The sequence below is a fragment of the Ambystoma mexicanum genome, chromosome 5q (genome assembly GCF_040938575.1).
Source record: "Ambystoma mexicanum isolate Mex_15411 chromosome 5q, UKY_AmexF1_1, whole genome shotgun sequence".
Lineage (NCBI taxonomy): Eukaryota > Metazoa > Chordata > Amphibia > Caudata > Ambystomatidae > Ambystoma > Ambystoma mexicanum.
The window spans coordinates 1,022,888,412-1,022,905,987 of record NC_090933.1 but is presented as its reverse complement, the minus strand read 5'-3'; the positions used below and the strand labels follow the sequence as shown (position 1 = coordinate 1,022,905,987).

General features: G+C 47.1%; 1 protein-coding gene across 3 annotated transcripts in view; it reads left to right on the top strand.

The window, feature by feature from the left end:
• The first annotated feature begins 253 nt into the window (after positions 1 to 253).
• Positions 254 to 17,576, top strand: part of TRPS1 (transcriptional repressor GATA binding 1) — an 832,359-nt gene continuing 815,036 nt past the window's right edge. For 2 of the 3 annotated variants that reach the window (XM_069621534.1, XM_069621532.1), the window contains exon 1: positions 1,308 to 1,495. In XM_069621534.1, coding sequence (XP_069477635.1) covers positions 1,486 to 1,495 — 10 coding nt within the window. In that variant the 5' untranslated portion in view covers positions 1,308 to 1,485. Of the gene's footprint in view, positions 898 to 1,307; positions 1,496 to 17,576 lie in introns of those variants that run through there. The other variant, XM_069621533.1, reaches the window with a different exon arrangement.

The window sequence follows — 17,576 nt, the reverse complement described above, 5'->3', positions numbered from 1 at the left end:
TCTTTTAAAAAGCACTCGCGCGTTTATGTGTCCACGGTGTTGCTATTTTCTGAGCATGTTTTTTAAAATTCCAAAAGAACTGTCGAAATCAAATCTGTACGAAAAGGAAGCTGTTGGAGGCGCTGACCAGACACATGGGGATTATTCATTCAACAAAATGTGGGTGTGACATCTTGCAATCTGGGTATCAGTTGGATTGTAATGATAAATGCTTCTGGGAGTTGGGGAAGGAAGGAAGGGGCTGCGCGCTGTGTCAGTCTCCCTGCTTCCAGTGGATAGCGCTTTGAGGCGCCCCTCTCATCCCTTCTGGGTGCTGCAGCGGGAAGGACGCGCGGGGATGCTCTGGGAGGATGCGGCGAGTACTGCAGGCGGCTGGGCCGGCGCAGCGGGGCTGCCGTGGCATCCCTCACTTTTTGGCCGGGCCGCAGAGGAATGGTTGCTGCGCTGGCTTCTGCCTGCCTGCCTGCCTGCTGCTGCTGTCTGGGAGGCTCCTGTCGCTTTAAGAGCTCTCGGGCTGGGGTGGTGCTTCCCTCTGCTAAAGGCTCCTTTGATATTAATAGTGTTGGTGTCTTGAAACTGACGTAATGCTCCGAGACTGAGGTCCTGACAAGCGATAACATTTCTGATAAAGAAGCGAGATCCGCCCGCGAGATCCAGCCAGCTGCGGACCGAGGGCGGGGGGGGCGCCGCCTGATCTACTGCACAAGACCCCCCAGGACCCCTCTGCCCCCCTCGCAGCACACACTGGGGGCACCAGGAATCCCGTTCCCTCTCCCCCCCCCAAAAAAAAAACCCACATCCAAGATCAACTCTGCAAACAAGAGAAGACGGTTCATGGCTCAAGCCAGAGCGCCACCATCTTCCAGACTGCTGCGAGCGCTGTCGATTAATCAACAGGTAGGAGATAAAGACGATAAGAGGGGAGGGGGCAGACGGGGGCATCGGCCATGCCTCTGGCAGCGTGGGTGCTGCAGGGCGCGGAGGCGCGCTGTGTCTGGGGAAGCGGGGTGCAGATCTGCTGCAGGGTTGCACGGAGGGCGGGGGGAGGTGCGGGGGGTTGGGGGGGGGCAGCTGGGTGTATCTGAAAGTGAGTTTCTGCTGTTGGGGAAAGAGGGGGGAAAGGGCAGTGGGGCTTCTCGGGTTTCACGTGCATGTCCATGCTGTCGGGGAGCCGTGGGGTCGGTTGCCTCAGAAGTGCAGTAGCAACAGCAGCAGCCCTGGTGCAGCCGGGGGTCACTCCAGGGGAAGCCAGGCTCCCCCTCCCGCCTCCCCCCCTGCACACCCCCCCCCCCCTCTCCCTCGCCGACCTGCCGCTCACTCTGCCGGGAAGCAGCCGCCGTGTGGCATGGGAAGACCAACATGGATGTGGCAGGAGCTGGGCAAAGGGCTCCCGCGATGACGGCCCCTGCTCGCCCCCAGCACAGCGCCTCCTAACTGCCGCCAGTTCCCCGGGGCCATGAGGAGCAGGGGGGCCCGGGCACAGCCATGAGCAGGAGTAAGTTTGGCGAGAAGTTTCCGTGTTTTGTGTCTTGCACTCCCTTCCCCTGCCCGTTCACATGATGTATACAGCTCAATGTAAACAATGCGTGTTGTGGCATCGGAGCGCAGCCATCCCCTGGGCCCCCGAGGGCAAAGTTCAGCTCGGAGCGAGGGATGGACTGAGGGGTCACGGCGCAAGTCCCTTCTGCCGCGTCTCGTGACCCACAGAAGGGCACAGAATGAATGGGAATGCCCAAATCGGCGATAGTCTGCAATGGGCACTTGCCCGCCCCCTTTTTTCTGCATGTACCGTTTCGTTTTTTTTTCCTTCTCACGTGTCCAGTCTGAGTCCAGTGCAGGGGGCGCTGCCAGAGCACCGCCCTAATACCCACTCCCTCCCGAATGGATGAATTCTACGTGTTCCTAATCCGGCCCGACTCCTTGCCTCCATCCTTCTGCTGCCCGTGACAGGCCGACCGGATTAGAAACGCTGCACGCCTGCAGGAGAAGGGTGTGTGTGTGTGCGCGTGCGGCGAGAGCGGGGGCACTGGGGGACACAAAGCGGATGCTTGTATTTTTTTATAAATGTGAAAACCTCTTTGCACAATTCTATTCATCTATTTTTGAAAGTGCACGTGGCACTTGTTTTTGTAGTTGTTGTTTGAGACGCCGGATCATGTGCAGAGTACCGCGTGATATGAGTCTGCATCCTGAGGGCAGGGGTATCCCCAGACCCCTCACCTTGCGCAGACGGTGCAATGCCAGGGGGGGTATTGGGGGGGTGCAGAGCAGCGGTGACGCTTGAGGGACAGCGGCAGCGGATGCCCGTAAAGTTAACTGCTGCAGACAAATGGCGAGCCGTCCGCTGGAAGCAAGGCGCGCGCCGAAGGGGACGGCGTCTGGAAATGTATTTATAAAACCTCCTTTTAAATAAACCCAGAGTAAAGCGAGGCCGTGTGGTCACGGAGATGCCGTAAGTGCAAGGGGAGCATTCCTGCAGGGACGGACCCACGTGCACAATAGAAATGCAGGCTCATCGCAGACCTGGGCCCAGCAGAGCCGAGGGGCAGGCGGCTCCTAAGCCTTCCAAACTCCGATTAAACATACAGCCCGTGGTGGTGGAATCGCTTTACTTTCCTTAGTCTGTCTATCTATCTGTCTATCTATCTATCTATCTATCTATCTATCTATCTATCTATCTATCTATCTATCTATCTATCTATCTATCTATCTATCTGTCTGTCTGTCTGTCTGTCTGTCTATCTATCTATCTATCTATCTATCTATCTATCTATCTATCTATCTATCTATCTATCTATCTATCTGCCTGTCTGTCTATTTTTTTCTAGCAGAGCCAGGCCTGTCTATCCATCTGCCTCCCTCTCTTTCCATATCTGCATCTGGACAGGCAGCTGGCATATGGGTGGGTAGGTAGATGGGTAGCAGGGCAGAATAGGTGTACTGTGTTGCCGTGTTGTTAAGTGCACGCCGGCCGCTTCAGGAAGGGTCATGCAGTTTACGGGCCACGAGGGCAGCGCAAGTCTGCTCGCATTCTGTGGGTGCTTTAGACATGCTTGTCCCTTTGAAGCACATTTTGCGCATTTAAGTGAAGTGCTTTATCGAACTCCCCGCCCACTCCCCCAATAAGTAGCATAGCTCTATTAATACGCCCGTGCATGTCACGCACACCAATGCCACGTTGGGCATTGCTTGTTCATTTTAAGTGGCAGGAGCGTCTATACGCACCAAATAACTATTGTTCTAGAAGGACCTGTGTTCCTTAAACCCAAGACTGTTTGCGTAAATACGCCTGCTAGTTTTGAAGGCCAACGCTAAAGTGTAAACAGCACACTCTGAAAGTGGTGCACATTTGAAGCACAGGCATGCCACATTAGTTACGTCTCTTTAGACCTGCACGCAGACTTCCAGTGCTACTTTGGTCGCGCATGTGCAGTGCGCCTGCCAGCAGGACAGCGTGGGCTGTTCATACGCCTGCACTTTTTGTAGTTGACTGCACAGTTCGGAGTGTAGGAGTTGGTGCATTTGGAAACCGGTGTTGTGCATAAAGTCGGCGCTCGCATGTATCTTTTTTCTGGGCCTGAAGATACCGGGGAATTCATTTCCCTTTGGGTCTAGCGTCCTGGGTTTACCTGTGCACGGTACATGAAACATACCCTTATTAAGTAAAAGCCACGCTTTGACTGCGCGCTCGGGAGGAGTACGACCGGTGCCAGGGCCAACGGCAAGCTGCCGCCTCTGCCTCGGCTTTGCCACCATCTGAACGCAGGGCCTTGTTCTACACCCAGGCCCGCGCCGCCGGGAAGGGCAAGGAGCAGCGCAGCTGCTCAGGGCCGAGGTGTAAGGTCCCGGGCCACGGGGGAAGGGGTCGACCAGGAAGTACTCCTCAGGGGGAGGCCTGGGTACGAACCAAGTGCTTTAATTCGCCTCTGGCCGCCTGGGCACAGAAAAGGCAGAGGTTCGCATTCCAAATTGTGTGTAAAATGCGGCCTTTCATTCAATAGACTGCTTGTTTTCACGTAATTTATAGCCTGATTCATGGAATTATTTGCGTGAAAAACGCAGATTTGCGTGCCTTTCTGTCCGAAAATCCCTGTTTGAATTATGGGGATTTTCGGACAGAAAGGCGCGCAAACCTGGGTTTTTCACGCAAATAATTCCATGAATCAGGCAGTTAGTTTCCGCTGGTCAGCCAGTGCGGTAGTCCGGACTCCCTTACGATGACTCTAGCTGCGGCCATGGGCTAGAACTTGCAGCCCAGGAAGGGGGGTTTTGGGCAATTCCCAGAGTTGTATTAAAGGGCTCAGTACCAGAAGTGTTCCTGTTCCAAGGCACTTTTATTTTTTATAATGTGCAGGCTGCTGAAATAACTTTATGGAGTCTCACCATGGGGTCCGTCGCAGAGGTTGTTTGAACCCATGCTGCCAGGTTACCGTGACAGTAATTAGCCTCGAACATTATTAACAAAAGATATTTTACACCGTCTGCTCTTTCTAAACAGTTCTCCAAGGTACACATTGTTGTGAAGTGATTAGAAATAAAATACAACCTAGGTTATGTTGCTTTCCCCGTTCATGGATCTGGTGATAAGAACCCTGCTGTTTAGGTTCTAGTTGTTGTTGTGCTATAAGGTCTCTTGAGTGGCACGCTGTCCAAAGTGGACCCTGTCCAAACTAACGGACACATTCTCAACTGGAATAGTTAAGATGATCTGATCTGAACAGAAACAAAATCACATGAACTAAACTCACATTGAACTGAAATTTACGGAGATGAGCTGCAATAACTAACCTGACAATACTGAATTTAAATAACTAAACTGAAATTACCGAACCCGAATTTAAATACACTGCAGCAAATTACACGGACCTGAGCTTAACTGTGGCCCTTCCACTGAAGTTGTGAAATGAAGTAATTGCTGAGGCCTGGTTTCACCTGAACCCAAGACCTGCTTCAGTGGTATGGTGCCTGCGAGGGCACAACACTTCTAACCTGCTCTTCTATCAGCCCTTTACATACATGAGTAGGGCTGTCAGATAGCTCGGTGACCAAAGTACGTGCTGCTGAGACTAGTGCCCAACCTGCAGAGGCACACATCACTAGAGGTTTCAACTCGGCCCTAGATCCTTGAACGCTGAGAAAGTGAGCACCATTCACTAACCGCTCCTATACAGTGCTATGCAGTGGCGCAAAGCTCTCTATACAAATACGTTATTATTTATTCCAGAACCTCAGGTATTCGGCAGGCGGTTCTCCAGTGTGTGGGATTTTGTGATGTTTGCAGACTAAAAGCTTGAAGGGGTCTTGTGGGACAATGTGCCTTGGGTGCAGGTTGTCACAAGGGTGCTTTATCCCATTTGCACTTTACATTGTATGTCACACCTGCGTAGACCACCCTACCCTTGCAACTCTAGTACAGAAACCGAGGAATGCTGACCAGAGGTGCAATGTTTGGCAATCAACACGTTCAAACGTGCCCCCCCCCCCGATAGGAAAACAAAATCTTCCGCAACGTCATGTACCAACGAAAGCGAAAAATCTGTGCCACCGCCCACACGTCGCCACAGGAGACGAAAGGATGCTAAGTACATTGACCAGTCGACCCCGCTTGACCTGAGCAGGTGGGCTGGTTGCTAGCCCCGCTTTTCAGGGCATCTGTGGCCTGTTTGTGCATGATGTTGTGTCTTTACGTGCTCTTATACCCCGCATGCCCCCACGCCTCCCAGACATCATGGTTTGAGTGGTAGGGAATCAGCAAAAACACTTCGGGCCTAATTCACAAAGCATTTTAAAATGGGATTTTCCCCTTTGAAAAACGCGCTGTGAAACAGGTCCCCAATCTCTATTTGTTTATGCACATTAAGCATTCCTCAGCATGCCACAAAACCATTCACTTTACATTCGAAATGTACACTTCCTGGGGGACATCTCCGTTGTAAGCACACAGGCCCGGTGTTGGCATGATGACTTCAAGAGTCGGCCCCCATTTTATTTGGTGTTTCTCTCAGTGGATCCCAGCGCCTAGTCTTGGCAACACACTACATCAGGTAGCAAGTGTCCCCGGAACCTTGTTTTTACAGTGCCTAGAAGTGGAAGCAACTTGCCATCCTGCACCACACAAAAATGTCAAATTATTATTTGTATCATTATAATTCTTAGTATTATTTGTATCACCGGTAGTATTACTATTCAGAAAATATTGCATTTACTAGAAACTGCATACAGACCAATGCTATTTTAAGAACAAAAGTGAAGTCACATCTATTTTGATTGAAAAAAGAAACCACCCTCCCTGTCTTTTAACACTGTTTTCAAGCTAAACAGCTTTCCCAACAAAACAGTCGAGGATAATGGGCAGGCACGAGCGTCCGGGACAGGACAGGTGTATAGGTGGAAGCAGGCAGAACTTTTAGGACACTCCGTAAACCTGCTTCGGGAGGAAAACGACTTTCTCCTCCTCGGCGTTTATTAATAGGGTTTCCAAATGGAATTTTCACAAACTAAACAATGGTTTGGCACCTTTCCAATGGAGCGCTGGCTCTTAAGGAAGGTTTTGAAACTTGTTTGGTGCCGGCGAGAATACACGAGGCGCATCGACTGATGTCAAGTAAGGTGGATGAGTACAGGCTATCGGGGAGCAATGCAGACATGTGAAGGCATTCAATTAGTTGGATGGGTCCTCATTGGTTGTGGGGTGCATTGATGACTTTAGTTGCTTACTCGTCACCCTCGGTCGCTACATTGAGCGCTTTGTTGACTCAGGTGTTTTCTCAGTAGTCCCCGAGGAACAGGGCCCCCATAGTGTGAGTAGAGAACAGATGTTGCTAGTTATTATGACATGCCCTGTCCATGTCAACTTTAGATATAATACTTAAACAAAGATGTAACCTGTTCTTCAGCACACACTCAAAGAACTGAAGTACAGAGGGAAACATTGACATGTCTGGAATCCCACAATTTGTTCAAGTGTGGAATACTGAATTAGAACCCAGGCCACCTGACTCCACTCTCTTCTAATTTAGCCTCTGGCATTAGCCCTACATATAAGGGGTGTATCAGCCACGTTTACTCCCTAAAAATAAAAATGGGGAGTAAAAATACTCCCAACAAAAAATGGGAAACAGACACACATATGACCTTGTGCCCCTGCTTCCACTCACACGGCTCAATTAATATGTTTGGACCAGCAGTGCACCGAGTACCACAGGAAGACATTACTATTATTACTGCCGGATCGGAAGAAGGAAACGTGTATCTTTCAATGAAAATCAATAACTAGGTGCAATGAAATAATGATTACAAAAACATCTCAGTTTCCCAGCTAAAGCATATTTTTACTCAGTTATTAAATACTGCCAATGGGAACTGGGTTTGCATTTTTACTCCCTAAAAAATAATTTTACTCCCAACTTCAAAAAACAGGGAGTAAAATACTCCCACTTGAAAATTGTATCTGGAGCACTGTCTAGCATGAATGGCTGCTTCACATCATGTCTACGCTTAACACATTTTTTGTAGCACTGCAATGGTCAATCAGCCATTTGGGCCCAACCCCAGTTTTAGAAACGTGATGTCATATATGGTCAAGCAGATTAACTATCACTGATGACCACTTCAGCAATGCACTGTTTCCATCCTTTCGATACTTTGCATGGCTATGGATTGCTGGACCTATTCCGTAGATACGCTCCGAGAAAATGCATAAAATAGCATACAGTGGTGTGCCAGTTGCTACATATCCTTCTGTATTTATATCTGCTGTGTTCAAAGTTTATAGCACAATAAATTCATGCCGATATTGTAACCCATGATCACATTCCAGGGTTGGCATCTGCCACCATGGGTGCAGCGAAGCAGGGAAATAAATGCAGGATCTCCATGATGGGATTTTGGGGGTATAAAAGGGGTACCACAGCACCATTGGCCCGAGTAGAAGGGCGCTTGAGGTGAATTCTGGGGTGGCAAATTAGAGACACAATGCACATTCACAAGAAGCTGCAATAGGCTGAACTGAATGTGCAGCGGTATTCCACCTGCCGGGAGTTATTGTGTCAACAAAGAAATCTTGAGAAAAGTGGCGGTCTGCTTGCGGGATGTATGCGTACCTTTTGGAACTCAGAAAACAAATTTACAATTAAAGCAACTACAAAATAGGACCCCTTAATTAAGACAAAAACAAAAGAGAGAGCTCTTTGTTGGCCTTAATTCCTCCTTTCTTTTGGCAGATGGGGAATGAACCTCACTGCGGACCCACTACGGCAAAAAAGTTACTATGCCGCCATCATGGCACTCCACATTGTGTCGTGTGCAGTGTTGGACACCATGCGGCACCTATGCCTAGTGGTCTAACGGGCTTTGCTAGCAGGTGATGTTTGCTGTGCCAGCCTCTGTGTTATTGGTCAGAGCCATTTCTACTCCTCTTGAAAGGGTAGATATTTTAGTATGTGTCTTATGCTTCTCAAGAATTCAACCCTATGCAAAGATCTTTTGCTCAGCTGAAAATGGCCTGGAAGAGGCCAAGACCTTACTGTAGTTATGCGTGCACAGTACACACAGAAATATTATCAGCCGCCACTGCAAACAGAGGACAGGAATGCAGGTCAATTGCTATCACTTCTAGCGCTGATCCAGACCTGCAGCTAAGGGACATCTCGGTTCACACCAACACAGACGAGGCACACCACAACCAACGCTACCGCCATACCCGAGGACATCATGACATGTTTCCGAAGTGGCCCGAGAAACTTCCAGAAAGTGATCACCCTGTGCTTTTGACTCTCAGAATGGCTCTCCGTGTGGCTCGCTCGCCCCCGTCCCATGAATGCCTTTATGCGAGAGGGGAACTTTTTCACTCTCGCTCTCGTTCACGCGCCCTCCTCCCCGCCCCCTCGCATACTTTCCTTTTCACAAACTGACAGAGTGCAGTATATTTCTCTGGAGGAACAGAGCGGGGTAATTGGTAGCTTTGAGCTCCAAACAGTGTGTGGAACTGATTCCTGGGGCCAAACGGCCAATTCTTTTTGGGTGTGCGTCAACGAGCATGCGCCCCAAGGGAAGAAAAGCGATGCCCACGAAGTTGTTTTGTTTCCACTTTTTCCCGTCTGTTATTGCTGCAATCAGCTGACATTCTCCTACTGTTCTTTATGTGTTGGGTGCCTATTAAGGTAGACCCTTTATGTTCTAATTCCCTCCTCAAAAGGTTAGCTCTAGCCCTCGTTGTGTTGCTAGATAAATGTACGTCCGTTACCTGTGCCCTAAAAATGCGTCTCAAAGTGCTTATGAGAATTTTAGCGAAAGGGCACCTTGAACTATCACAACAGTATGGCATGGAATCATTTTGAACTCTGCCAAGCATAACTCTGTGCAGAAAGATCGCAATTTATGCATGCTCAAAAGATGTGTTTTTATTGCTATTGTTTATGACTGAGGAACTCATTTTCTCGTCACTTCGCTTATATTTAAAATGTCATGCTGCGAACTATAACAGCCATTTTTTACTCCACTGGCCCTATGTTATAAATTATATATTTTCTTCTGCAGTTATCACATTTAATTATGGAAGTTGGGATTTTCAGGTGTAGCACAGTGCAGTGGTGGATTGACCTCCTGGAACATGCACAGCAGCGCAATTGGCACAACGTGCAAGTATACGCAGTGAGCAGAGACACCACACCAAGCAGTGCAGCGTTCACTCTGTATATTCACACATGCACACATCAAGTACGCATAATTATGTGTGTGCCTGTACATAAAAATCTTTTTGAACCCTTTACATAATTCTACCCAAATCAGAAAGCTGTTTCCCATGTGCGTGACGGCCGATATATATTACAATGTAATTGCACAAACACATGTTTCTGCGCATGCAGCTTTGTCCCACATACACATTCTTTGTGCGTGTGTGTGCAGGAGGAGTGACAGGTGCATCAAGTACATCCCTTTTTTTAATAAATTGAACCCCTCCCGTTGTGAATAAGGGGGGGGGTGGTGCTCTACCTGTAGCAGCATCTATTAACTCTTCGTTAGGCCGGGTTCAAAGAAAAGTGCAGTGTTGATATGATATGATATGATATGGCATTATAACGCGCCTATGCACAAGTGCTTCAAGGACAGCAATGTAAAAATTACTTTGTATGTCAAAGGTTCCGCTAAGGCCCATCCCCCGCCCCCGGATTCTAGACTGTGCGCCCTCGTAGGTGGACGCCTGATCTCCTCACTTTTCCCACATGGTGGGTGGAAGGTGCCAATGCTTCCTGGGTGCCTGGCACTTACATATATTTTTAATTTATTTGCCAGTGGAGACAGGCTTACACACACTTGCACTTAAAGCCCTTGCTCGTTCCTCTACACAATTCTTACTTTCACCTTTGTGCAGCCCATGCAGCGAACAGGAAACAAATCACACTTTGTTCATCTGATCCCGCCACCACAATTTTTTGTGGATTACCCAAAATGTGTGGAGAAGCATCGTATTCTTTGGCCTTTTTAGCCACTTTGCATCGGCGGCTGCCACCACGACTCGATTTAACACTGGTTGAACAACATAAGTCTGCTTGTTTGCGGAGCAGCCTCTGATGCACATTTAAAGTAAGGCATCTGTTTTCCTTTTAGTTTCCATGTTTTTGCATGCACACACAGAAGATAAAGCACACATGCATTACAGTGGTATGTCTGAAATTAGGTCCTGCTGCACCCCGCGGAACTTGCATTGTTTTCTGATTGCCTTACATTTCACCATCGTAGAATGAACGAGTGTGCACACAGACCATAGTTCTGTCTCAAAGGCCAGAAAAAATATGTCCTCAGTGTTGGTTGTCCTACTCAAACATTAGGCCACGTGTAGCTTGTGCACAGTCATTGCCAATGCGCTACTCTTGTGTTCGACAAACCAGGATTCACTCACTCCTGGAGAACACATGCATAAAGAAACAGTGCGTGCGAGATAGGAGTAGATGTCAAGATTCGGGCAGAGATTTTTTCTGAATTTGGTTGGCATTGAGTATCTGCCAGTGTTGGGGGAGACGGCTTAGGATGTGGACAATACACTTCTGAACTGGTGAGATTTTAACAACTTGACGAAAACCAACGAGTAACATAATTGTGGCAGGTGAATGGGAATTCGGTTTCACAAGTGCTCACATGCTATTGGCAAAGCACGGGAAACCCCCTTTGCAAGATGCACCATGTATGCTATGTTGGCTGTGGACAGAGCTTTACAGGTCCTGTGGGCTTAAATGTGTGTGCTCAAGGTGGAGGGATGTGTAAGATGCTTAAGGCTGGGAATAGTGCATTCATGGGCACTTGCAAGGGGCAGGACACATGGGAAGTGTGCCTTTTTGCTAGTTAGGAACATAAGAGGATTTCAAGAAAAATCAATTTTCTTCCACACACATGAACCCATTGGATTTTAGGAAATCCCGAAAGTGCGTTAAATTGGCCATTCTGTTATATGAAGACGTTCTACAGTATTCCATTTTTTTTCTCCTCTTCTCCCTTTGCAACACAAGTCCCTCTCCAACTTCCTACTCCTTCGTTTTAAGTCCATTCATGTAATGTCCTTGCTAACCTGACCATCCTCCTCTCCCATTACTTCATCACAACACACCATGCAATCGCAAGCACTATTCAATCTGACCGAATCATACCATTACTGCGACTGTTGCCTGGTACAGAAACTGGGCCTTTGCGCAAATCCAAACTCCCGACCCCCCATTACACTGGCTAAGGTGAGCAAGGATTCAGGGGGTGTCCCCCGCTCCTATTAATCGGTGTAATGGGGTCGGGGGACTCCCCCGCTTCCGTTACATGGAGAACAGGAACAACTTTTAAGAAAGAAAAAAAAAAAGAACCCTGAGCTCCAGCTCTGATCCACGTAAGTGGGTGGGAACTGACGCTGCAGGGGATAGAGGTGAGTCTGCGGCACACTTCTGTCCCGCCGAGACGGGAAGAGCTTTGGCGGGGGGTGGGTACGGGCGACAAGTGATCTATGTGATCACTGCACTGCACCGAAATCAAGGTCAACAATTGCTCCTTGATTGAGCATAGCCCCTATGCACAAGGTTGCCACTGTTGTGTAGCAGTTGACACACTCTCTCTCTCACACACACACACACACACACACACACACACACACTTGGAAAATGTTAGGGAATACCTCTGGTTATCAGATTTGTTTTGGCCAGTAGGCTGTGGATTAATGCCCTAAGTGAGGACATATGACTTGTGTTTTGCTCATCTTCTGGGCACATGGATGTTGCATGAGTCCTTTGCCTGCTTTATACCTGGCGTTTTCATTTTACGGCAGCAGGAAGAGAACATGTGGGTTTAACGCTAGCATTGTTTAATTCACTTCATAACCGATGCAATAGGTATGTAAGGAATGAAGACTATTCATTTTTATTTCAGAATTAAGTTGTGCATAGGTACTTATGCATTAGAATACTTTCCCTGTGAAATGTCTCAGTCCATGCAACACGCTGCCAATGTCCCTAGATAAACGCATCTTGATGCCACAAAACTGTTGTTGCAAATTCCCCCCTCGAATTGTGTATTAAGGAGTGACCGTAGGTTTGCACTATGGGGCCCAAAGTTATAGAACAGGCTTCCATTGGAAATTCGGGCCATTAAAAACCTCTGTTTCGCAAAAACTTAAAAACGCATCTGGTCAAGTAACTATGATAGGCTGGAGCTCTCTTACGGGTAATGCTTGGAACATGGTAGGAAAGTGTTTTTTTATGCATTGTTCGCTTGAGTGTATTGTAGATTCAGTCTGCGCCCGGAGGCATTTTGGTTCGTCAGGTGCGCTAGGTAAATGCCTCAAAATCAAACAAAACTCGAAGCATCCAGCGTGTGAATCCGCTTGTGTCGCCAGTGTAAAGTCACTTTTCAGCAGTGCAAATTCACTTTGAACCGGGCAAATATTCCATGAATCGGGCCCATAATGTCATAAGCACATGGCTGACACTTACATAATGACCAACATGGCCCATTTCTTTTAAAAAAGAGCTTTTGCCAATGATGTTCTGCCACTTTGGAAGCTGATCTACTGCTTACTTTAACTTAATCGGGCAAGTAACAGTCTGCCCACCCTATTCAGAATAATACTTGTCTACCTGTCTCTACTGCTTACTTTAACTTAATCGGGCAAGTAACAGTCTGCCCACCCTATTCAGAATAATACTTATCTACCTGTCTCTACTGCTTACTTTAACTTAATCGGGCAAGTAACAGTCGGCCCACCCTATTCAGAATAATACTTATCTACCTGTCTCTACTGCTTACTTTAACTTAATCGGGCAAGTAACAGTCTGCCCACCCTATTCAGAATAATACTTGTCTACCTGTCTCTAAAACCTGACGTGTCCTTTGACAGCAAGGCGCTCTGACTGATCTCCTTGCCCCGTACCGTGGTACAATGGAAGAAGTCATGCACAATTGCGTTATATTCTTCAGGCGTGGCCTTTAAAAGATGTTGTGTTGCTCTTCTGCAGAGAGGTGTGCAGTCAGTGGGAAAGCGGCATAGAGTCAGTCGTTTGTATAGTAAATAAAACAGTGAACAATCCAGATTTGCGCACCATGAAAAATCGTTGGAAATGCAAAAAAGGGTGAAACAAGGCCAGGGCCCAACGACCTCTAAAGGTAGCATTGTTGTGGAGTTACAGGATAAGGCAGGCAGCTCAGAAAAGTCCTGGGAAAAGACAATACTTATAATTTTCCGGGAACCACAACAAACCGACTGCCTCGGGTATAACTGAAAAACAAGCCGTGCCAATTGAGTGCCGCGCACATTGGCATGGCGCTGGGGCGCGCGGTGGCGGTTTCACTGGCGATCCAGATGTGTGTCGATCCTTCCATTTTAAGGGACACCACCCTAAAGTTAACATGAGAAGCCAACCAGGATGCCACATTCCTTTCCCTGTCTAAATTTCCCCCTTGGGCCGGCAAAACAGAATCAATGCATTGAGTGGGCGCAAAGGCACTGGTGGGAGGCGAGGGAAGCTAGGAAAGAAATAATGGGGTAGCATTTCATTTCTTATCACTGCGAAATGGCTTATTGACATTTGTTAGTTGTTTATCTGTGCAGCTCCTTAAACGTATGGATCTGCTTTTCTATTAAACTGCACAAATGGCGCCTCTCAATTTAAGCAGTTGATCATCGGCTCGTCCAACGCAGTAGAGACCTTGATGTCCGCATAACTCGATCTGGGTGACATATTTTACGAGCTGTTAGTGTTCCACACTGACTCCTGTACAGGAAATTTGACAAACGTGTAGTGAGACGTTTCGGGCGGCCAGACTCGCCTGGCGCACTTTGTTTCCACTCTAGCGGCGATTGTCAACCCTCGGAGCTTGTGAAGGCGAACACTCTCGAGACAGCCACGCAAAGCTCAGCAGTCGCGCGCTGGGCTCCCTGCGAGGTTTACTTAAACAATATGCTTCAGTTTTGCCTCAAACCATTTCCAGCCATCCCAGCTCCAAGAATTTGCCAGATCTGGGCTCTTGAGAGATTAACTCTGACAGTTTCTGTTATATAATGAACAGCGGCATTGTTTGAACAAAGGTAACCTATTTTGATGTGTGTACTTTTTTGGCAGTTGGCAGTCTGCGCCGCTCTGGAGTGAAAGGGGTGATCTAACAATTCAAATATCTAAATGCGCTCGAAGCTTTCTGCATGGGTGTAATGTGTTTAAATCATCGCCGATGTATATACAAGGCCTAACACGGTCAGCTCGGCTACATGGCCAGTTGCCTGACACTTCTCCTGCTTCCCAGCCTGCTTCTCAGAGGTGGGACGCTTCCGCTGCTGGGACGGCTAAGTGCACCGCTAACCCACCAAACCTGATCTTGAGCGCTTTGTCCTTGTCTGCCTATGATTTGCCAGGACATGCGTTAATATCCTTTTATCGTGCCTTAGCTATCGGCGTGAATTTTCTTGAACGGCCTCAATGGTCGCTTCAGATCAAATGGGAAGTGTTGCATATCTCGTACTCCTTGGTTCTATAAAAAAGGTATGCGGTCAGAGCATACCCGTCTGATGTCCTCAGCTACTATGCGCAACAGGTCAAGAAAATCTTTCTGCCACGGTAAATGTTTTCTTTTGTGCTCATATTATCTTGGGTGTTTTTTGTATTGCATAAGTATTTTTTTTATAAACTTTACCTTTTGCGGGAATATTTACGCGTTCTGGACCACAGGATAGGTCATTATAAAAGGACAATACCCGCTCAGAAGTGACAATGACTGCTCCCAAGGCTGTTAGCACTTAATGGTAAAATAAAGTGTAAAATAGTACAATCGATGCCAACTCTCAGGCGGCTGCCGACGTCAGCATATTTGCAGCACAGTCAATAGCAGAGATTATTGACTGCATCCGGAGTATTCTGATATTCTGATTCGTTTGGGGGGATAGTACTGATGGCATTTATAAGCTAATCCAGCCCAGAAGTGTTGGCTACCCCCATCAACATTGCCTTGCAGAATGAGCTCCCCGGGCACTTGTGCAATGGATGCTGTGCCCAGGGCCCACCTTCCACCTTCCCTTGTTGTTTCGGATTCATTATGTATAGGTACAGCTTGTTTCTTCCTAGCCAGATGCATAGGCGTGGAGCCTTCAGTAATGTCCCAAGCCGCCGCACGTGCATGTCCAACTGCCCGGATCGCCAGCCTGATTGCTTTTATGCCATTCCAGAGTCATTTTAGAAGGATGCCTTTTCTTATTTACGACTAGAGTTTACTCACTGAGATGTCTACTGTGATGTGCCATGTTTTAACTTTACATTATATATAAACTATGGTGCACATTAGTGGCTTTATACCTAGATTGCGCCCTAAAAATGCTACATCGCCCTGATACCTGTGGGCTATGCCGCGTAGTAAATAAATGCATAAATAAATAAATAAATAAATAAATAGACATTGAGACACAGTCACGGCTGATTGAAAAGTGTAAGGATCATACAGACTGGTTTTGGATTGATGTTATAATAAAGATATTCGTAGAATGAAATTGGGTTATGAATAATGTGTTAGGTTTTGTACATTGTAGCCTAGACATGGAACAACAGAGATATGTACAACAAGGGGACACAGTAGTAGGATACAATAGTATGGAATCACAAAGATAGCCTATTAAATCTGCAATGGAAAAGATATGGAGGGGGCCTAGAGAAGGCAGATGATACAGGTCTGTGAGGTAGCTAAATATAGGTCCTCTATTTATATGTGTGTTTATATTATTAAGTACGAATTTTGCACGAAGTTCCATGAGAGTGGGCAAGAACAAAACATATTCAACGCCCTAGTGCATAAGTAGAATATACCTTACCCAAAAGGAAGCTTGATCAGTTTCATCCCATCACTTCACATTCCGTAATGTCGAATTTATAAAGTCCCATTTCACTGTAGATATATTTGGGGCATGGGTTAAGTTAATATTGAAGGTGGGGCGTATAGCGGGGCAGCAGGGGCCCCCCGCATATATATGCAGTGAAATAGGGTCAAATAAAAAAAAATTGGCATGCACGGTAAAACATGCCCAGCGAGCAGATACGTCCGTTCAATCTGGTTTCTAAAACAATAAAACCAAGACCCTAAAACATATCCACTAGCAGAATGTTCAGTTGCTTGCACAATGAGTAAACAAATCTGCCACAATTCTGAAGGCAACCGGCAGTTTGTTGCACACTTTGGCATGGTTAACAGAGAAAGGTCATGAAGGTATGGACGGATTAGAACATGTCAGTTCCTTCAGTTGAAAGTGATTTCTACACTACAGTACCCCGAAGCAACTTCAGATCTTCAGCTTGATAGCAAGATACCATGTAGCCCAAATTAAATTTACTGACGTTGACTTTACCTCTAATCTGCACCGGTATACCCCATCTCTGCTTATATGTATGTCCCCATGCTGAATAGAGTCAATATTTTATGCCTTTATGGTTGTTTGTCATACACGGGATCCAAACGAATGCACCTGATGGGGAAAATCTATAGGTCTGATTCATAAGAGCATTTTTCAGTGGGAATGTGCTATTATAAAAGGCTTCTGTGAATCAGGCCCATATGAGTCACTCTTGTACAGCTCTTCTGCGCCATGCTTTCTTCTCCAATAAGATTTTCCCAAATGATGGACCATGATTAGATGAGTAGCTAATAGATTCCGGCCCCTATAGATTGTTCGGCAGGCGTTGATGCAACACTGAAGCCGTTGGCCAAAATGTGGTATTGGAGGGTTTATTCTGCAAATCCATCCCATCTTCACAAAGACACGACACCCACAGAAGATATATAAAAAGGTTGAACATTTTGATAAAGTTGCTAACATTGTACATATTACACGCGCACATAACACCAGCTCTCAGACTTCCATCACCCCACATCTTCTATATTTCTTGGCTGCTAATGTCAGTTTTTATCGCTGTTATGTTCATTTGCATTTTTCTACTAAGCACAGTGCAAACACAAAACACTCTAGGCTTGTCTGGCAATTGGGTGGGCCAGAGCCTACGTGGGGGATTGACGGGCCACATTTTGACGTATGTCCTATAGGGAATAGGTGTGGAAGCATATCAATTCCAAGA